This window comes from Sapajus apella, unplaced genomic scaffold, assembly GCF_009761245.1.
Source record: "Sapajus apella isolate SASKATOON/1434 unplaced genomic scaffold, GSC_monkey_1.0 scaffold61, whole genome shotgun sequence".
Taxonomy (NCBI): Eukaryota; Metazoa; Chordata; class Mammalia; order Primates; family Cebidae; genus Sapajus; species Sapajus apella.
Genome location: NW_022437001.1, coordinates 2,939,635 through 2,962,255, shown reverse-complemented (window position 1 = coordinate 2,962,255; position 22,621 = coordinate 2,939,635). Strand labels below are relative to the sequence as shown.

Sequence of the window (22,621 nt, the reverse complement as noted above, 5' to 3'; positions counted from 1 at the left end):
GTGTATGTGTGCCACATTTCTTTATCCAGTCTATCATTGATGGGCATTTCTGTTGGTTGCAAGTCTTTGCTATTGTGAACAGTGCCACAATAAACATATATGTAAATGCATCTTTAATAGAATGATTCGTAATCTAGACTATTTAAAAGAAAGGGAGGTGGGAGAATACCAAAAGAAAAGGGCGAACATTCCTTTTCGTGAACTTGCTAAGGTTAAGGGTTCACTTAATGGGTCTCCAGCATCTGTTCTTTAGACCGGATGCTTCTATGGTAGAAATAATCAAGCTAATACAATCAATTTTTGCTTTTTAGGTGAGAGTTACGTGTGTGCATCAAATGAACCATATCGTAAAGTCGATTACACCAAAAATATTAACCCGAACTGGTCTGTGAACATCAAGGGTGGGACATCCCGAACCCTGGCTGCTGCCTCCTCTGTGAAAAGTGAAGTGAAAGAAAGTAAAGATTTCATCAAACCCAAATTAGTGACTGTGATTCGAAGCGGAGTGAAGCCTAGAAAAGCTGTGCGGATCCTTCTGAATAAAAAGACCGCTCATTCCTTTGAACAAGTCTTAACAGATATCACCGAAGCCATTAAACTAGACTCAGGAGTCGTCAAGAGGCTCTGCACCCTGGATGGAAAACAGGTAAGATGCCTTTACCTCCCAGCCCTCCATCTAACTTTTAAACTCCCTGTGCCATGGTGGTTACATAGTCAACAACAGAAATTTTGTACTCTGCTAGAAATCCTTCTAGGAGTCCCACTTGAGAAGTGTGTGTGTGTGTGTGTGTGTGTGTGTGTGTGTGTGTGTAAAATTAACCTTTTTTGTGAAAAATGTAAGTTAACAAATACCTCAAAAGTGAATATAGAGAAGTCTATCATATATTTCTTTTGGTTATTGGAAGGGAAAATGTAAATTTCTGAGGGAAAAGTGTAAGTTGAGGAGACACCCTACTTTAAATGTGGCTTGTTGTCTATTTATGAATAAGAGCAACTGGCGATTTGTAAAGTCATCATGGACTTGGGTATCACAGGAGTCAAAATTAAAAGTATTTAACATTCTTAGAAAAGCCTTTTCTTTCCTACTTATGTATAATAGGAAAAATGTATTTCAAAACAAAGCACTTTTATTGGAATGACCGTAAAAGTTTCATAGGGAGCACTGGAGGTAATTAGTCAGCATTTCTGAAAAATGAACACCAATTGCACAGAAAAAAGCAATTGAAATTTTTGCAACAATGTATCAGGGAATCCAAGGGACAAAAAAAGTTGGCATATTGCAAGAACAGATGAGCAGCAGTTATATAAGTGTTGAATTTTGCTGCAATGAGATTATCATTGCTAAAAAGAAACGTGGCTTCTGAAGTGTATTTTCTCCCAAATTCCATAAAGTTAAATTGTTTATATTTACACTGTATGAAAATTATAGTTTCCAAAATTAAATTTGTTTCTTTGTTCAATTTTGCCTCTTCCCTCTAACATAATTTATTTTGAAGTGTTTGGCTCTTGAAGTGCTGGGAATGAATAATATAAAACACTGAGCAGTCTCTTTGGGAAAAACACAATCCAATTAGTTTTTTGAATACCAGATCTAGTTAGTACAGTGTTTTCTGAAACATTAACAGTTTTTAAAAATATGTTCTAAAGATTTCAGTAGATTATGGTAAAATTAGAATGATGTTTCTAATTAATTAATGATAGGAAGGTATATAGTACCTCATAGCAGCCTGCCCCCAAATATGTGTGAATGATCATAGACACTTTGTACAATTTAGTTAATAGCACAGTACAACGTAACACACCTTAAGATTTACTCTGCAAGTAAGTAAAAATAAATTAGGCTAAGGTAAAAGGTATTTGACAAATCCAGTAGTTGATTCTTGATGAGCACAGGGAAGAACTTATAGAGACAAATATTTAAGATACCTGACCAAAGGAAAAAAATCTAAACTCACCAATTTAGGGGAAAAGGGCATATAAATAGTAAATACAGGTGTGATTTTAAAAATTAGAGCTCCAATTTGGAAATTTCAAAATGAATGACATTCACAGAAAATGTAGGCGAAATAAAGAAGTTGTACTCGGACATGGTGGTACACTCCTGTAGTTCCAGCTACTTGGAGGCTGAATAGGGAGGATCCTTTATCCTTTGAGCCCAGGAGTTTGGGGCTGCAGTGAGCTGTGCTTGTGCTGCTGCACTCCAGCCTAGGTACTGGTGACAAACAAGACCACATCTCCTGGGTGAAAAAAAAAAAAAAGGAAATAGAACATCTAATTAAAATATGTAATTGAAATAGTAACCATTGAAATTTAAATAGTTATCCAAAAAATTATCCCAAAAAAGTCTCCAGACTATAGATGTAAAAATGTTAACTAAAGCACATGCAAATCAAAGTCAGCATTTCAGAACAATACTGTGTAATGAATAGGACTCATGCTGGTAATTAAAGGATGGCTTGCTATTAAGAAACTTTTTAAATTGTGAGATGTATAGGATAAAGCATAAAGCACATATTCATAATCCCGGAAAGATATTGCAAAGGCATTTGATAAAATACTCCATATTCAGGTAAAGATTTAGTAATAAAAACAGTTTTTTTTCATTACACCTAATAAAAACCGAATTTCTATCTGAAACAACAAGCAAATATATTACAAAGTAAATAAACACTGGAAATATTTTTATGATAGTCAGGTCCAAAATAAAGATGCCTGATAGGGCCAGTATTCAACATTCTTCTATACATTCTTTCTAATTTTTATTTATAGTTTACTAGAATTTCAGTAAGAATCTGAATGACATGTTTTAGGAGGGGTAGATGAGGAACCTAACAAAGTGGTTTTAAAAGTTAATCAGGAAAAATAGGAAACTTTGGAAATAATGATTAATGGGCTCTCATGTTACCAGATATTAAATCATCATAATCATACCTTCTGAATACACCAAAATTAAATTCCAGGTGTATTAGAAATATAGATGTCAAAATGAAGCAAAAGAACTAGAAGTATGTCAGTAGTTATGTTGCATTAGGAACAGGTTTTCTTAAGCATAAGTAGTGGGAAAATCACGAAGGGCAAAGTTGAATGGACAGTGTAAAAATGAGAAATTTCTGGATGTCAAGCAAGGGTTGTATGCTTTAATATTGAGTTTAGTAATTTAATATGGAAAAGACAAATGCTATAATAAAAAAAGAATGAGTCTATAAACAATTTGAAAAGACAGAATTAGTGAACATTAAAAAATGTTCAGTTTCACAAAAAGGTGAATTAAAGATGTGAGATATTTTAATATTTAAAACTGACAAGCTCTTAAGATGTTCACTGTTTTTGAATATGCAGTGAATTGGCATTTTCAAATGGTGATGGAAGTGTAAAATTCATAAGCTTTATGAAAAGCAATTTGTTAATATGTATAACTATACAGATGTTCTTACTATTTAAATTAGTAAATTAACTTTTGGAATTTATCCTAAATGACCTGACATGCAAACATAATTACACATAAAATTTTCATCCCAGCATAAAAGCGAAAATTTGAAAGCAGTTTAAAATCCCTAAGATAGGAAATAGTTAAGTTATATTACCATAGAATTCATATGTACTGGCATTGAAAATTTATGTTTAATGTTTAAAGACCTGAGAAAATGTTAAATGGAAAAAACAATAAACAAATTCCATGTAATATGTTTTCAATTTTGTGTTAAAGAAAAGTAGCAGCAGAAGTATTTTGGTAAAGCTAATTCAGAAGGAAACAAGATTATACTTGCCATCAGAAACTTAGTATTTGCTGTGCTGATATCCACTACTACTTCATCATGTCTGCTCAAAAACAAGAACTCAAGCACCGAGAAAGGAAAAACTGATCTCAGTTGCATTTCAGACATTCAAACACATTATGAGTTAATCCTTGAAATTTTGGTATGTGGCTGTAAAATCATTTTTCACGTGCCGAAAAATATCTTTTAAGACTTTCAAGTAAAATATTTCTTTGGAAAAATTAGACTTAATTTTTGATAAACACAACATTAGATATTGCATTTTCAGCAAACCGGGCATCTTTAAAAGCTATAGTTTTCTTGGTGCTGAATCCATGTTGCACTATGTAGTTGGACTTGCTAATCTTCAAAACTTCGAGTCTGTTTTTGGTTTATATAAGTATAAAGATAACATGAAATCTGCAAACGTTTAAATGGGCAGTGCTCATTTTGATTGTTTTTTAAATAAAAAAAATTTTTATGGGTATGCACACTATTGAACTTGGCCAAAAGGCCAAGAATCAATTCTACAGGTATGTAAAACTGTCAGCATTCTGAGAATTCTCATGGAAAGGACAGCTTTCCTTACATGAAGAAAAAGGAATGAGAAAGGAGCTAAGATCTGTTGATAAGCTGTCTGTGCACACAATTGTAAACTGTCTGCCTAAATTTTGTTTTTTCCTGATTACTTCCTGCCCAGATTGGTTGTTTTCATTTAAAATTTTTCTGGTCATCAACACAAGGATAGAAATTAAATAACTTTTAGGCAATTCACCGTGAACAGTCACTGACTTCATGGTGACACCTGTGTGAGAGTTTAAGGAGCTGATTATCCTTTGAGTTTGAAAGCTTTCCTGATTGAAGACATGATGATATATCATGTGGCCGTAGCATTTCTGTGGCTAAAACAGTGTCCCTTGAATCTCAAAATGGGTGAACACATCTTACTATGAGCATTGACTCCCTTTACAAGGTCTGACTTGGTTGTTAAAACTAACTCCTGTATTTTATATCTCTTCATAAAATCACTTCAAATAAAGTCACGTTTAGGATTTTGTCCATATTCTTGGGTTTTCTTTAGTGTAGAGCAGTGGTTCTCAACCAGGGACAGTTTTGTCCCTAGGGCACATATGGCATTATCTAAAGTCATTTTTTGATTGTTAAAGCTGGGGGTGGGGATTCCACTGGGTAGAAGCTGGGGATGCTGCCCATCATCCTGTGATGCACAGGACAGCTGCGACATCATCCTTTCTTGTCCAAGATGTTAACAGTGCTGAGGTGTAGAGTAAGTGAGACAATTCAAAAGGAAGTGCTGCTTGTTTGAATAAATGTTAACTTTGTTATTAGGCCATATGCTAAGCTTTATTTCAGAATTCATAGATGTCCTTATATATATTTATATATTTATAGATCTATATGGTTATAGATGTCTGTCTGTCCATTTGTTATCTGTTGATATGATTGATGCAAGCTTGTTAGAATGTCATGGTTTGTAGGGCGTTTTTTGTTATTGTTTTGTTTTTTTGAAACGGAGTCTCCCTCTGTCACCCAGGCTGAAGGGCAGTAATGGTCTCGGCTTACTGCACCTTTGACCTCCTGGGCTCAAGTGATCCTCCCACTTCAACCTCCTGAGTAGCTGGGACTACAGGCACATGATACCATGCTTGGCTAATTTTTGTAGTTCTGTGGAGATGAGGTTTCCATGTGTTTCCCAGGCTGGTCTTGAACTGGTGGGCTCAAGCAGTACAGTTACCTTGGCCTCTGGAAGTGCTGGGACTATAGGCATGAGCTGCTGTGCCCAGCCAGTTTGTAATAATTGTTGGCTTGGATTTAAATCTGTTTGTCTTCATTGTGTGAGGCAGACAGATGACTGAGTAGTACAGCTTTGCAGGGGATTGGTTAAAGACATCCCAAATGGTTTAACTAAGAATTGAAAGTGAAGTACAAGGTTAGCTGGGCATGGTGACACTTGCCTGTAGTCCCACCTACTAGGGAGGCTGAGGCAGGAGGATTACTTGAGCTCAGGAGTTCGAGGCTGCAGTGAGCTATGATCGCACCACTGCATGCCAGCCTTGGGGACAGAGTGAGATCCTGAGATCTTGACTCAAAAGATGAATGAATATGAAGTGTCAGGAATCATTTAATCTCATGAGTTTTCAAATGCTGTATTTAATACTTAAAATGATGTCATGGTTACTGATTTTCTGAAAACAAAATATATAACCTATGTTATTTATAGATGTGATGACCAGAAAACATGATCTGTAAAGAAAAGTCATGATTATTCTCCACTTAAGTAATTTTAACTTGCAATTAATTTTGATTAAATGCTTCACTTAAATGCTTTCAAAAATAAAACCTTCTTGCACTTTAAAGTTAAAGGGATTGTATAGGAAAAAATGTTTACTTTTTAAATTTTGTGAAAGAGTGACTTTCTCATAATAAAATACAACAGGGAGAATTTTTTTAAATGCCTTTATTCTGTGAAGGGATTAAAAGGTCCAAATATAGCTTTTGTCCACATGTATAAAAAGAATCCTAGCTTTTAGCTTTCCCAGAAACAGCAGAGTTTTAACATAAAAGAAATATATTTTGTGGAGTTTTGGAACAAGTTTGTTCTTGTCATGGACGGAGGCAAAACAGACTCAGAAATTGCTTGCAGTTGATGTGTTAGGGGTAAAACACTTCCAGACTTTGGGACCACTGCCAGCCTTAGGATGTTCACATGTAGTGGGTCTTCTTTGGGGAACATGGCAACTCCTTGGAGTGGCTGTTCTTAGCCATCCTAGAGTTCACTTTTAAAAAAATTTAATTATTTCATGGACACCATAATATAAATAATATTTATTTTATACTTTACCTTTCTGTAATCACATTTTCTAGTGAAAGTTCATTTTTTTGAATTACCTAACCATGTTTAGGTAAAGCAGTCTCTTCTCAGACGTTGCTACATAAAACTCAAATTGTTGATATGTATTCATAAACATTTTCTACAATTTATTTAACCTTGTTACAATTTTTCCTTAAATTAGATAAGGAAAGAATTTGGTTTTAATTCTCACACTGCTCCCAATGCATGCATTTCCTTTTGTAGATGATAGAAATCTAGACAACTGTATTTTGTCTTACTAGATACATTTGCACCTACAAAATGTGGGTAGCCCTGGTCTGCCTCAAGTAATGGAAAATTTATCCCAACCAAGAATCAACAGACTAAGAGCAACTCGTAGGATATTTCAGCAGGAAATACGAGTATAGAAAGGGAGGGAAATGTTATTTTGTTCTTTGCTTCCTGATCTAAGGTGACTTACCTTAAAACAAAAGAGGGAGAGAGGAAGGGCTTAAATCTTCGCTTTTGATGAACCCCTTTTTAAAGAGTAATGTGAAAGGTGTGAAGAAAGAAGGAAATATTTAAATATCCCTCTTAAAGTGAAGTTTGCATTTTGCCATTTTGATATTCATTGTAAAGCCAATTTTCCTTGACCTTAAATATTTTCCCCCTTTTAATGGGAAACTGGAGGAAAATACTAAAATTCTGTCTGTTGCAAGTTAGGAGAGATATTTAGGAGAAACGATTTTAGCTCCAACAAATTATGCAATGTAAAGTGTAGGTGGGGTTAAAATGGCATCACTGCAAACTCCTTGTTTCCTTAGTTATTCCTTTAATGTCTAAGGGGAGTAATGCATGCAGGATAAAGATAGTGTTAAAATTTGTTACTAAGCTGAAATTTTATGCACTATCAAATTTTGTTACAAATGTATTTTTCTTGGATTATGATGGTTATCACAATATTCAGTTTGTTATATAAGTATTTGACAATGTGTAGAGTAATAGCTAACAGCTTAATTAGGTAATAGATAACTAATAGCTTACTATGCCAGGCATTATGTTAGTGCTTTAACTTTTTTTATATGTGCGTTTTTGAATTTCAGTAGCTTTTAGGATGCAATGGTATTTGGTGACGTGAATGAATTGTATAGTGGTGACGTCTGAGATTTTATTGCACCTGTCACCAGAGTAGTGAACATTGCACCCACCATGTAGTTTTTTTATCCCCACTCCTTTCACCATCCCCACTTCTGAGTCTCCAAAGTCCTTTATACCATTCTGTATGCCTTTGTGTACCCATAGCTTAGTTCCCACTTATAAATGAGAACATACAATATTTGGGTTTCTATTCCTGAGTTACTACAGGTAGAATAGTGGCCTCTACTTCCATCCAGATTGCTGCAAAAGACGTTATTTCAGTCTTTCTGATGGCTGAGTAGTATTCCATGGTGTATGTATACCACATTTTTTATCCACTCGTTGGTTAATGGACACTTAGGTTGGCTCCATGTCTTTGCAATTGTGAATTGTGCTATGATAAACATATGCATGCAGTATCTTTTTGATATAATGACTTCTTTTCCTTTGGGTAGATATTCAGTAGTGGGGTTGCTGGATCAAATAGTAGATCTACTTTTAGTTCTTTAAGAAGGCTTTGCACTGTTTTCCATTGAGGTTGTATTGATTTACATTCCCACCAGCAGTGTATGAGTATTCCCCTTTCACCACATCCACATCAGCATCTATTGTTTTTTAACTTTTTAGTAGCCATTCTGGTGGGGATAAGGTGGTACATATGTCATTGTGGTTTTAATTTGCATTTCCCTCATGATTAATGAACATTTAAAAATATTTTTGTTGGCCATTTGTATATCTTTTAAGAAATATCTATTTATGTCAGTTGCCCACTTATTGATGGGATTATTTGTTTTTTTCATCACTGATTTGAGTTTCTTGTAGATTCTGGATATTGGTCCTTTGTTGGATGCATAGTTGGCAGATATTTTCTTCTATTGTGTAGGTTGTCTGTTTACTCTGATAATTCCTTTTGCTGTGTAGAAGCTTTTTAGTTCAGTTAGGTCTTATTTATTTTTTGGTTGCATTTGCTTTTGGGGTCTTATTCACAAATTCCTTACCTTGTCCAATGCCCAGAAGAGTTTTTCCTACATTTCCTTATAGAATTTTTATGGCTTCAGATCTTAGATTTAAGTCTTTGGTCCATCTTGAGTGGATTTTTGCATATGGTGAGGGATAGGGAATCCAGTTTCATTCTTGTATATGTGGTTATCCAGTCTTCCCAGCACCACTTATCGAATAGGGTTTTTTCCCCCAGTGTATGCTTTTGTCTGCTTTGTCAAAGATCAGTTGGTTCTAAGTATTTTAATTTATTTCTAGATTCTGTATTCTGTTCTGTTGATCTATGTATAACTTTTATACCAGTACCATTCTGATTTGATAACTGTAGCCTTATAGTATAATTTGAAGTCAGGTAATGTGAGCTGCTAGGTTCGTTCTTTTTGCTTAGGATTGCTTTGGCTATTTGGGTTATTTTTTGGTTCCATATGAATTTTAGGATTCTTTCTTCTAATTCCATGAAAAAAAATGATGTTGGTATTTTGATAAGAATTGCATTGAATTTGTGGATTGCTTTGGGCATATGGTCATTTTCATAACATTCTTCCAACCCATGAGCGTGTGATGTATTTCCATTTGTTGTGTCATCTTTGATTTTTTAGCAGTGTATTGTAGTTCTCCTTCTAAAGATCTCCCATGTCCTTGGTTCAGGATATTCCTAGGTATTCTATTTTATTTTTTGCAGCTATGGGATAAAGGATTGAATTCTTGATTTGATTCTCAGCTTGGTCATTGTTGATGTATAGCAGTGCCACTGATTTGTGTACTTTGTAACCTGAGACTACTGAATTTATTTATCAAATCTAGGAGTCAGAGACATCTTTAGCGTTTTCTTGGTACATGATCATATCATCAGCAAACTTTGATAGTTTGACTTCCTGTTTTCCAGTTTGGATGCCCTTTATTTCTTTCTTTCGCCTGATTGCTCTGGCTAGGATTACCAGTACTGTGCTGAATACAGGTGGTGAAAGTGGGCATCATTGTCCTGTTCCAGTTCTTAGGCAAAATGCTTTCAGCTTTTCTCCATTTGGTATAATGTTGGCTGTGGGTTTGTCTGACATGGCTTTTATTATTTTGAGGTAGGTTTCTTCTACGCCTAGTTTGTTGAAGGTTTTTCTTTTTTATCATAAAAGGATACTGGATTTTATTGATGGCGTTTTCTGCATCTATTGAGATGCTCATATTGTTTTTGTTTTTGATTCTATTTATGTGATGTATCCCATTATTGACTTGTATTTATTGAATTATCCCTGCATGCCTGGGATGAAACCCACTTGGTCATGGTGAATTCCAGACAGAATCTTGTTCTGTCACCCAGACTGGAGTGCAGTGGTGTGATCTTGGCTCACTGCAACCTCTGCCTCCTGGATTTAAGAGATTATGCCTCAGCCTCCTGAGTAGCTGGAATTACAGGTTTGTGCCACCATACCTGGCTAATTTTTGTGTTTTTAGTAGAGACAGAGTTTTGCCATGTTGGCCAGACTGGTCTCTAATTCCTGACCTCAGGTGATCACTCACTTCAGCCTCCTAAAGTGCTGAGATTACAGGCGTCAACCACTGCGCCCGGCCTGAATTATCTTTTTGATGTGTTGTTGGATTCCGTTTGTTAGTATTTTGTTGAGGATTCTTGCATCTGTGTTCATCAGGGATATTGGTATGTAGTTTTCCTTTTTGTTTTGTCCTTTTCTAGTTTGGGTATCAGGGTAATACTGGGTTTATAGAATGAGTTAGGGAGGATTTCCTCTTTGTGTATTTGAATAGTTTCAGTAGGATTGATACCTTTGAATGTCTGATGGAATTTGACTGTGAATGCATCTGACCCTAGGCTTCTTTTTGTTGGCAATTTTTGTATTACTGATTCAATCTCACTGCTAGTTATTGGTCTGTTCGGGGTTTCTGTTTCTTCCTGATTCAAGCTAGTAGGGTTGTGTGTTTCCAGGAATTTATGAATTTCCTTTAGGTTTCCAAGTTTGTATGCATAGAGATGTTCATAGTAGTCCTGAATGATCTTTTATATTTTTGTGGTGTCAGTTGTAACGTTTTTATTTTTATTTCAGATTGAGTTTATTTGAATCTTCTTTCCTGGTTAATCTAGCTACTGGTTAATTGATTTTATCTTTTCAAAGAACCAACTTTTTTTTTTTTTTTTTCATCTTTTGTATTGTCTTTTTGATATCAATTTCATTTAATTTTGCTCTGATCTTTATTTTTTTCTAGCTTTTGGTTTAGTTTTTATTTCTCTAGTTCCTTGAAGTGTGACATTAGGTTATCAATTTGTGATCTTTCAGACTTTTCGATGTAAACATCTAGCGCTGTAAACTTTCCTCTTAACACTGCTTTTGCTGTATCACAGATATTCCGACAACTTGTGTCACTAATATCGTTCATTTCAAAAAATTTTTACATTTTTATCTTGATTTCATTGTTAACTCAAAAATTATTCAGGATAATATTGTTTAATTTCTGTGTATTTGTATAGTTGTGAGGGTTCCTTTTATAGTTAATTTCTAGTTTTATTCCATTGTGGTCTGAGAAGATACTTGAAGTAATTTTGATTTTTAAAAATTTATTAAGATTTGTTTTGTGGCCTATCATATGGTCTGTCTATCTTGGAGAATATTCCATGTACTTATGAGAAGATGTATATTCTGTAGTTCTTGGGTAGAATGTTCTGTAAATACCTGTTATGTCTGTTTGTTCTAGAGTATAGTTTAAGTCCCGTGTTTCCTTGCTGACTTTCTGCTTTGATGATCTGTCTGGTGCTGTCAGTGGAGTGTTGTATTCTCACACTGTTGTTATGTTGCTATCTCTTTTCTTAGGTTTAGTAGTAACTTTTATGAATCTGGGAGCTCCAGAGTCAGGTGCATATATATCTAGGATTATAATATCTTCTTGTTAGATTGATCATTTCATCATTAATGACCTTCTTTGTTTTTTATTTTTGCTGTTGCTTTAAAGTCTGCTTTATCTGATATAAGAATAGCTATTCCCATTCATTTTGTTTTTATTTGTGTGGAATATCTTTTTCTACCCCTTAACCTTGAGTCTATAAGAATCCTTACATGTTAGATAAGTTTCTTAAAAACAGCAGATATTTGATTTGTGATTAAAAAAATAATCCATCCTGCCAATCGGTATCTTTTAGGTAGAGCATTTATACCATTTACATTCAAAGTTAATATTGAGAATATAAGGTACTGTTCCAGTCTTCATGCTGATTATTACTTACTTTTCTTCATTGTGTTATTTTTTTGTAGGCCCTGTGAATTTTATGCTTTCAAGAGATTCTATTATGGGGCATATTGACCCTTTGTTTCAAGATTTTGAACTTCTTTTAGCATTTCTTGTGGGTCTGGTCTGGTAGTAACATTCCTTCAGCATTTGCTTGTCTGAAAAACATTTTATTTTGCCTTCATTTATGACACTTAGTTTTGCTGGATACAAAATTCTTGGCTGACAGTTACTCTGTTTAAGGAGGCTAAAAATAAGACCTTGCTCCCTTCTGGCTTGTAAGGTTTCTGCTGAGAAGTCTTCTATTAGTCCCATAGGTTTTCCTTTATAGGTTACCTGATGCTTTTGTCTCACTGTTCTTAGGATTCTTTGCTCCTTGTTGACTTTAGATAGTGTGATGGCTATATGCCTTGGCGATGTCCTTTTTGTGTTGAATCCCCCAGTAGTTCTTTGAGCTTCTTGTATTTGGATATCTAAATCTCTAGCAAGACCAGGGAAGTTTGTTTTAATTATTCTCTTAAATAAGTTTTCCAACTTGCTTTCTCTTCTCCCTCAGGTATAACAGTGGTTCTTAGGTTTGGCCATTTTATATAATCTAATCTCATATTTTCTGGAGGTTTTGTTCATTTCTTTTAATTTTTTTCTTGATATTTTTTCTGGTTGGATTAATTTGAAAGCCTTGTTTTTGAGTTCTGAAATTATTCTACTTCATCTAGTCTGTTAAAAGTTTCTACTGCATTTTGTAATTCCCTAAATGTGTTTTTCATTTCCAGAAGTTCTGATTGGCTTTTCTTTAAAATACCTATCTCTTTAGAAAATTTGTCATTCATCAGAAGAGCGGAAGATCAAACACCACATGTTCTCACTCATAGGCGCGTGTTGAACAATGAGAACACATGGACACAGGGAGGGGAGCACTACACACTGGGGTCAGTTGGGGGGAAATAGGGGAGGGATGGTGGGGGGTGGGGAGTTGGGAAGAGATAGCAAGGGAGAGATGCCAGATGTAGGTGATTGGGAGGAAGGCAGCAAATCACACTGCCGCATGTGTACCTATGCAACAATCTTGCATGTTCTTCACGTTTACCCCAAAACCTAAAATGCAATAAAATAAATATATGGAAAAAAAATTAAAAAAAGAAAATTTGTCATTCATATCACAAATGGTTTTTAAAATTTCTTTATGTTGGGTTTTATCTTTCTTGTCTATCTCCTTGTGTAGCTTAATAATCAACCTTTTGAATTCTTTATCTGGTATTTCAAATATTTTATTTAGTTTGGATACATTACTGAAGAGGTAGTGTGATTATTATTATTATTATTATTATTTTTGGTGGTGGTATTATAGAATCCTGTTTTGTTGTCAGAATTATTTTTCTGGTTCCGTTTCATTTGGGTAGATTAATTCTTGAATTTATTTTTGTTTCAGTTGTTTATTTTTGTATTTTTTTCCCTTGAGAATGTGACTTTAATGTGTATTATAGCCTGACTTGACTCTTGGTTCTGTCAGGGATGAAGACTTTGTATGAGTTCTTTGGTTATAGAGAGTCTAGGATTGTACGATGACGTTCTCATATGTTTGTATTAGCAATGTACTTGGTGTGTGAACAGGTTGATTTCTGTGGGATTGAAATGGCAGAGGTCTCTTGAAGCTTATCTCATTCCCTAGTGCTATACACTTTTTAATTTATTTTTCTCAGTATTTTGTTTACTCAGTTGAACAGTTCAGACTTAAGGCCACTAGGGGAGGTGTCCATGGTTAAAGACCAGTTGTGGCTAAAGCAGGTAGGTAAATGCAATATCCAGTGGTGAGCAGAGATCCCAGTCTTGTTGGAGGTGACCAAGGGAGCTCTCAGACAAACTGCTGAAATATTTTCAAGGTGAAAGGAGGGAGCCAACTCTGCTCTCACCACACCAGCAGAAAACTGATCCACATCCCGGTTACATTCCTGACCCAGTGTTCCAGCTATTCAGATCAGGCAGGTACCTCTTTTCATCTGCAGGCACATTGCTGTTCTATGTAGCGAGAAATTGTGACTTTATACCTTGTGCAACCCTGAACCTGGAGGGCACTCCTCTTGTGGGGTTGCAATCATCCTGAAGTGTTCTGAAAGGGCTGTCTATAGGTGTATCCATGCTGAGCTCCCATGGGAGAAGCCCCTGCTGTGTCTTCAGCAGTTGATGAGGGGAAGAACCACTCCTTTCTCCAAGATCCTTCACAAACACCAGGGCTGCCTGGCTTTTGCGGTAGAGCTGCAGACTTTCCCTGCTGAGCCCAGCACTGCTCCTATGCCCCTATTTAAAGAAACTTCCTACAAGCAGAAAGCTCAGGGACTTGAGGCCTGTGTCTGAATTCTTTTGTCTTATGTGATGTTCCCTTCCCCTAGAAGTAGGAGTCCCTGAGGGCCAGACCACTATGAATGCTGTTGCTCCTCTAGGTCTAGCCACCGAGTGGGCACTCCAGGCTGGTGCTGAGGAATGTCTGCAAGGGATCCAGTGATGTGACCAGTTCTCAAGTCTCCCAGCAGCAGATACCAGCACCAGCTCTGTTGGAGGTGGCAGGGGAGTGACATAAACTATGAGATTCCTTGGTTATAAATAGCCTTAGTGTGCTGACTTTCTCAAATGCCAGATTGTAATAATGAACTGGTCATGTGGACAGAGTCAGGACCTGCTGGTTAGCCAGGGTAATGAAGCCCGTGGTGATAGCTGAGGTTTACACACACAGTTTTTCCTTCCTGGGTGCTGTGTTCTTCTACCTGGAGATGCTGTAATGTTTTGGCTATGTTGGTTGGGTCTAATAGTGCAAAAGAGCACTGGCTGTGGTGCTGGTGGAATTTGCACTTGCCTTATGTTACCCAGGGGAGATACTCTGGTGTCTCAGGCAACAGGCAGTGCCATAAGGCTCCCAAAAGTTTCTGTCCTTTGTGTTAAGCTGCCAGGGTGAGTGGAGGGGCAAAGCCAGGTGGGGGCTGGTTAAGACAGGACTGCACTCTGGTTTTTCATGTGTGAGTACAAGCACTGGCCCCAGTGGGGATCAGGGGTCAGTTCTCTGGCCACTGGGCTAATGGTTCAGGAAGGAGCACAGCTGCCTCTACTGTACAGAAGAGTCTGCCTGGGGAGTAGGCAATAACAGACAGCAGTAAGCCTCACCAGCTCCCACGTACTTGGCAAGGCAGGTCTTTCGTAGGCAGTGTTCCACTTGCAGCAGCTTCTAGGTTCCAGGCAATCTGTGCTCAGAACTCAAAAATGCCTCAAGCTATAAGCCTTTTCTGAAGAGAGAGAAACCAGGGCTTTCAGTCCATGCCCCTCTTGTTCTGCCCACAAAGCAGGGGTGCCCAGCTCCGTGCTCATGGCTGCAGCACACTTCCTACTCACCCCTTGGTTCTGGCCAAATGGGTTCATCCCCAATTGAGATTATATCGTAAATCTCATTTGGGAGCTTCTGTCAACCTGTGACTGCTGTCTGAATTAGCTGGCAGACTTCTGTAAGGTCCCCTGTGAGGTGGGATCAGGAATGGCTTCCCTCTGTCCCTGCTGGAGTCTGGGAGTGCATGTAAAGCCATCCTGATGCCACTCCTTCACATATATTCCCCAGTGCTCACCAAGTCAGCTCCAGCACTGGGTAGGGCTAAGGGCTAAGGCCTTCCCCTGTGGTCTGGATTGCCAAGTTCCCCAGTGGGAGTGTGTGTCATGGTGGCCGTCTCTTCCTCTCTCACACCCTGGGGACTTAGAATTTTCCACTTGGCTCACAATATAGGCTGCAGCCCACTGCTTTTTTCAGAGGGTCTGTGGTTTCTTTCAGTTTTCCTGTTAAGTTCCTCTGTTGCTTCTTGGAAAAAAGTTCACAGCGTGAATCACTACACACTATTTTGTCTTTTCAAGTGGGAGAGGCGTGCGAACAATGCCTCCAATCTGCCATCCTAGAAAAACTGTATATTGGCCAGGCGCGGTGGCTCACGCCTGTAATCCCAGCACTTTGGGAGGCCGAGGCGGGTGGATCACGAGGTCAAGAGTTCGAGACCACCCTGGTCAACATGGTGAACCCCCGTCTCTACTAAAAATACAAAAATTAGCTGGGCATGGTGGCGCATGCTTGTAATCCCAGCTACTCAGGAGGCTGAGGCAGGAGAATTGCCTGGACCCAGGAGGCAGAGGTTGCGGTGAGCCGAGATCGCGCCATTGCACTCCAGCCTGTGGAACAAGAGCGAAACTCCGTCTCAAAAAAAAACAAAAAAAAAAAAAAAAAAAAGAAAAACTGTATATTCATATTCTCCACTGATCCTTACAACTTTGAGAGTTAGGTACTATAATTCCCACTTTACAGTGGGGAAATTGCGGCAAAAAAAAGTCAAGGAACCAATTCAGAATTACATGGCTGATGATGGAGCTGGGATTCAAGCCCAGAAAGTGTGATTCTGGACCATACACTCTTCTTGGCTGTCCTGTAAGCCCCTATGTTCAGGCTCTGGGAGAGGCTTCTGTGGTCATGATGAGGGACAGGACAAATAAGCTAATCAGATGATTTCAGAAAACATTGTTTTAGGTTCTAGAGTGATACAGTTCACTTGGTGTTTAACAGATAAAAATCTGGATAATAATAAGTTGTGTTGCAAAATTATACTTTGAGTAAGATCTGAAAAATGAAAAAGTAGATTAAAGAGTAATTAGTGCTAGATAAAAAAGATGACCCTTAGAGTCATTTTATAGATTTAATTTTTAAAATTAAGGAATATAATGCTTCAGAAAGTTTAGGAAACACAGAAAAAATGATCTTTCAATTTTAATGCCATATTTTTATAATTGAGTATTCCTGTATACATTTTCAAATATAGAATACATGTTTTTGTTTCTTTTTTACAGAGAAAAATACTCAAGTATATTTGCATTAGAAAAATTTAAACAATTCAGAAATACAAAAACTGAGAGTCTCTTCACACCTGCCCGTCTTTCCTGATCTCACTCTACTTCTTACAGGGGATCAATAATAACCTTTGTGTTGGCTGGGCACACTGACTCATGCCTGCAATCCCAGCACTTTGGGAGGCCAAGGTGGGTCTCCTGCCCAGGCTAGTCATGAACTCCTGATCACTTGAGGTCAGGAGCTAGAGACCATCCTGGCCCACATGGGAACACCATCTGTACTAAAAATACAAAAATTAGCTGGGCATGGTAGTGCACACCTGTAATCCCATCTACTCAAGAGGCTGAGGCAGGAGAATCACTTGAACCCAGGAAGCAGAGTTGCAGTAAACTGAGATCATACCACTGTGCTCCAGCCTAGACAACAGAGTTGAGTGAGGCTCCATCTCAAAATAATAATAATAACAATTGTATTAATGCGGTTACATACATTTGTGCACATATTTTTTAAATAGCATGGTTTTTACGTGTAATCATGTATCCTGGTGTTCTTACCGTACTCTTCCATGTTGTTATATCGTCTTCGTATTGCATACCTGAATGACTGAATAATGTTAAATTGGCTAGATATATCATGATTTATTCAGTCTCTCTGTGAGCATTAGGGTTGTTTTTAATTTTTCCTTCTTTTGTCCTCTGAGCAACTTATTGTGTATAGATTTCAACATGCTTTTAGATCATTTTCTTTCTTTAGGATAGATTTCTAAAGGTAGGTTACTAGAAGAGACTCTTAAGCATTTTGTGATTTGAGAGATACTATCAAAGCTGTAGACAAAAAGTTGCTCCAGTTGGCAAAGTCATGGGTATGTGCCCCAGTATTTTTGTACCTGGGAAAGGCTTACAAATGGATTAGATATGAACCAGGTACAGTGCACACACTTCATTTGTTTCATGGAAGAGTACATAGTTGTCTGTGAAATTCCTATTGTGTAAATCGAGGCCTGCCTGCATTTCCGCTCACCACCTCCACCTCTGCTACTTTCTGCTCTAGAAACAACTTGAATGCAAAGAGAAAAGCTAGTTGACCAGCGTGTTAGCTTTATGCCCAGAGCAAATGCCGACCCACTGACTCATCCTGAAAATATTTAGTAGGGAGAAAAAAAAAGCAAATTTTGTTTGGCCAGGTGCCGTGGCTCATGTCTGTCATCCCAGCACTTTGGGAGGTCGAGATGGGTGGATCACAAGGTCAAGAGATCTAAACCATCCTGGCACGAGCATGGTGAAATCCCATCTCTACTAAAAATACAAAAATTAGCTGGGTGTGGTGGTATGCAGCTATAGTTCCAGCTACTCGGGAGGCTGTGGCAGGAGAATCTCTTGAACCCAGGAGGCAGAGGTTGCAGTGAGCTGAGATTATGCCACTTCACTCTAGCCTGGCAACAGAATGAGACTCCATCTCAAAAAAAATAAAAAACAAAAAAACTAGTGAGTAGCCCACATTATGATACTTTGTCACCTTAATCTTGAACTAAGAGATCTGCCATTTCATTAAATATTTGCTTTATAACATTTGCCTCTATGCCAAAAGTCCTAAAAGTATGGTATGTGTGAACTCAAGTGACTTTTTGCTTTGTCACATTTGACTCTGAGTTGAGTTATAGATGGTTTGAAATGTTAATTAATGCTTTTGGTCATGGCTAACTTTTGAATTTGTTTTGTTTTGTACCTTATTATGAATGCCTGCTGATAGCAGTTTCTACCAGTATGTGTCGTATTATTGCTTTACAAATTTTATTACATTTAATGAAAGGGTCATTTATTCATCATGCTTTATGAAAAGAAGGACAGGTGTAGGCCAGGCATGGTGGCTCACGCCTGTAACCCCAGCTCTTTGGGAGGCTGAAGTGGGCGGATCATGAGCTCAGGAGGTTGAGACCATCCTGGCCAACATGCTGAAACCCCTTCTGTACTAAAAATACAAAAAAAAAAATTAGCTGGGCGTGTTGGCACATGCCTGTAGTCCCAGCTACTTGGGAGGCTGAGGCAGGAGAATTGCTTGAACCCAGGAGGTGGAGATTGCAGTGAGCTGAGATTGCACCACTGCGCTACAGCCTGGGCAACAGTGAGAGACTCTGTCTGAAAAAGAGAGGAAAAAAAAAAAGGATGGGTGTAAAGTCAAAGTCAGTGTAGTACTTTAGGACATATAACCTGTACAGGAGAATTAGTCTAGCTTTCTAATTTTGTAAATGAGAAGTGTTTGGGGACTCACAATAGCTTTTGAGAGCCTGTTATGAACTGTGGTTCCTGTCTCCCATGTAAAACCCTTGACTCAAAATTTTTTATGTGATCAGCTAGTTTGTGGATCACTGTGCAGTTTAAGAAGCTCTGCTGTGGCTTGTTTTACTCTGTTCTGTTTAGCTGGGGGAAGTGCCTACTTTCAGCCTTATTGTCATTGATTTTTCTGGAGAGAAAAGGCTAGGTTTAAATATATGCATCTATATTCTTAGTAATCAGACTTAAGAAGAGAAATTAATTTAATCTAAGTTAAAAATTGCAGCCGGGCACAGTGGCTCATGCTTATAATCCCAGCACTTTGGGAGGCCAAGGCGAGTGGATCACAAGGTCAGGATTGGTTCAAGACCAGACTGGCCAACATGATGAAACCCCATCTCTATTAAAAAATACAAAAATTAGCTGGGCATGGTGGCTCCTGCCTGTAATCCCAGCTACTTGGTAGGCTGAGGTAGGAGAATTGCTTGAACTGGGACCTGGGAGGCAGAAGTTGCAATAAGCTGAGATCCCGCCACTGCACTCCAGCCTGGACTACAGAGTGAGACTCCATTAAAAAAAAAAATTGCTTGATGTGGAAAAATAGTGCTACAGTCTGTACAAGCATACCTTGAAGATATGGCCGGTTTGGTTCCATACCACTGCAATAAAGTTGATGTCAGGATAAAGTGAATATTAAAGTGAATATTGTGATAAAGTGCATCACACAAAATGTTTGGCATCCTAGCACAGATAAGTTATGTTTGAGTTATACTGTAGCTTATTACATTACATTACTCTATTAAGTGTGCAATAGCATTATGTCAAACAATGTACCTACCCTAATTTGAACAGGTTTACTGCAGGCTGGGCTTGGTGGCTCATCCCTATAATCCCTGCACTTTGTGAAGCCAAGGCAGGCAGATCACCTGAGGTTAGGAGTTTGAGACCTACCTGGCTAACATGGTGAAACCCCATCTCTACTAAAAATACAAAAAAATTAGCAGGCCTCGTGGTGCATGTCTGTAATCCCAGCTACTCGGGAGGCTGAGGCAGGAGATTCACTTGTACTTGGGAGACGGAGGTTGCAGTGAGCTGAGACCACGCCATTGCACTCCAGCCTGGGCAGCAAGAGTGAAACTCCATTAAAAAACAAAACAAAACAAAACAAACAAAAAAAAACTAATCATCTGAGCCTTCAAGTCATAATTTTTTTTTTTTTGCTGGTATAGGGTCTTGCCTTGATGTTGATGCTGCTGACTGATCAGAGTGGTGGTTTCTGAAGGTGGGGGTGGCTATGACAGTTTCTTAATATCACACAACAGTGAAATTCACCTTTTCCTTTCATGAAAGGAAGAGTTTTCTGTTTGTGTGCTCTGCTATTTGATAGCATTTTAGCCACAGTAGAACTTCTTTCGAAGTTTGTCAATCCTCTCAACTCCTGCTGCTGCTTTATCAACTAAGTTTATTCTAAATAACTGTGTTGTCATTTCGACAATGTTCATGGCATCTGCACCAGGAGTAGATTCTACCTCAAGCAACCACTTTCTTTGCTCATCCATTAGAAGCAACCCCTACTCTGTTGATGTTTTATCATGATATTGCAGCAATTCAGTCTTATATTTAGGCTGTTTTTCCAATTCTAGTTCTCTTGCTATTTCTAACACATCTGCAATGACTTATTTTGCTGAAGTCTTAAACCCCTCAGTCATTTATGAGGGTTGGTATCAACTTCTTTCAAACTCCTGTTAATGTTCATATGTTGTTGACCTCTTCCCATGAATCATAAATGTTCTTCATGGTAGCTAGAATGGTGAATCCTTTCCAGAAGGTTTTCCATTTACTTAGCCTGGATCCATCAGAGGAATCACAATTTTGTAAGAAATACAGCCTTACAAAATGTATTTCTTAAATCATACTTGAAAGTTGAAATGACTCCTTGATCTAGGAGCTGCAGAATGGGTAAGCTAGCAGGCATGAAAACAACATGGATCTCTCCATACGTCTGCATCAGAGCTCTTAGATAACCAGGTTCATTGTCAAAGAGCAGTAATATTTTGAAATGAATTTTTTTTCAGTAGGTCTCAACAGTGTGCTAAAATGTTCAGGAAACCATCCTGTAAATAGATGCACTGTCATCCAGACTTCGTTGTTCCATTTATAGAGCACAAGCAGAGTAGATTTACTATAAGTCTTAAAGGCCTTAGAATTTTAGGAATGGTAAATAAGCATTGGCTTCAACTTAAAATGAACAGCTGCATTAGCCAATAAGAAGACAGTGAGCCTCTCCTTTGAACCTTTAAAGCTGGGCATTGACTTCTCTCTAGCTATGAAAGTCTTAGATGGCGTCTTCTTCCAATAGAAGGCAGCTTCATATACATTGAAAATTGGTTATTCTTCTCAAGGATCTAGAACCAGAAATACCATTAGACCCAGCAATCCCATTATTGGGTATATACCCAAAGGATTATAAATCATTCTGCTGTAAAGACACATGTACATGTATGTTTATTGTAGCACCATTCATAATAGCAAAGACTTAGAACCAATCCAGATGCTCATCAGTGATAGACTGGGTAAAGAATATGTGGCCTGTACACACCATGGAATACTATGCAGCCATACAAAAGGATGAGTTCGTGGCTCATGCCTGTAATGTCAGCATTTTGGGAGGCTGAGGTGGGTGGATCACAAGGTCAGGAGGTTGAGCTCGTCCTGGCCAACATGGTGAAACCCAGTCTCTACTAAAAATACAGAAATTAGCTGGGCCTGGTAGCACACGCTTGTAGTCCCAGCTACTCAGGAGGCTGAGGCAGGAGAATTGCTTGAACCTGGGAGGCAGAGGTTGCAGCGAGCCAAGATTGCGCCATTATACTCCAGCCTGGTGACAGAGCAAGACTGTGTCGCAAAAAAAGAAAAAAAGCTCATGTCCTTCACAGAGACATGGATGAAGCTGGAAACCATTATTCTTACCAAACTAACACAGGAACAGAAAACCAAACATGTTCTCAAACCAAACCACATGTTCTCAATCATCAGTGGGAGTTGAACAATGAGAACACATGGACATAGGGAGGGGAACATCACACATCAAAGCCTATCAGTGGGTGGGAGTTAGGGGAGGGATAGCATTAGGAGAAATACCTAATGTAGATGAGGGTTGATGGGTGCACCAAACCACTATGGCATATGTATACCTATGTAACAAACCTGCATATTCTGTGCATGGACCCCAGAACTTAAAGTATAATTTTAAAAACACCTAAAAAATAAAAAGAAGAAAATTGGTTGTTTAATGTACCCACCTTCATTAGTTGTCTTAGCTGGATCTTCTAGATAACTTGCTGCAGCTTTTTCATCAGTACTTGCTGCTTCACCTCACACTTTTATGTCTTAGCAAGGGCTTCTTTCCTTAAGCCTCATGAACCAACCTGTGCTAGCTTCCAGCATTTCTTCTGCTTCTTCAGCAGGTAAGAGCTTCTTCACTTCTCTCAGCCTTCATAGAATTGAACAGAATTAGGACTTTGCTCTGAATTAGGCT

General features: G+C 38.0%; 1 protein-coding gene across 7 annotated transcripts in view; it reads left to right on the top strand.

Moving 5' to 3' along the window:
- The window catches only part of DCLK2 (doublecortin like kinase 2), a 185,921-nt gene that overhangs the window by 29,507 nt on the left and 133,793 nt on the right, over window positions 1-22,621 (top strand). For all 7 annotated transcript variants that reach the window (XR_004259308.1, XR_004259307.1, XM_032246429.1 and 4 more), the window contains exon 2: window positions 312-646. Coding sequence is in view for 5 of the 7 variants with exons in the window: in XM_032246429.1 (XP_032102320.1) it covers window positions 312-646 (335 nt within the window). In the remaining 2 variants the exon portion in view is untranslated. The remainder of the gene's footprint in view (window positions 1-311; window positions 647-22,621) is intronic.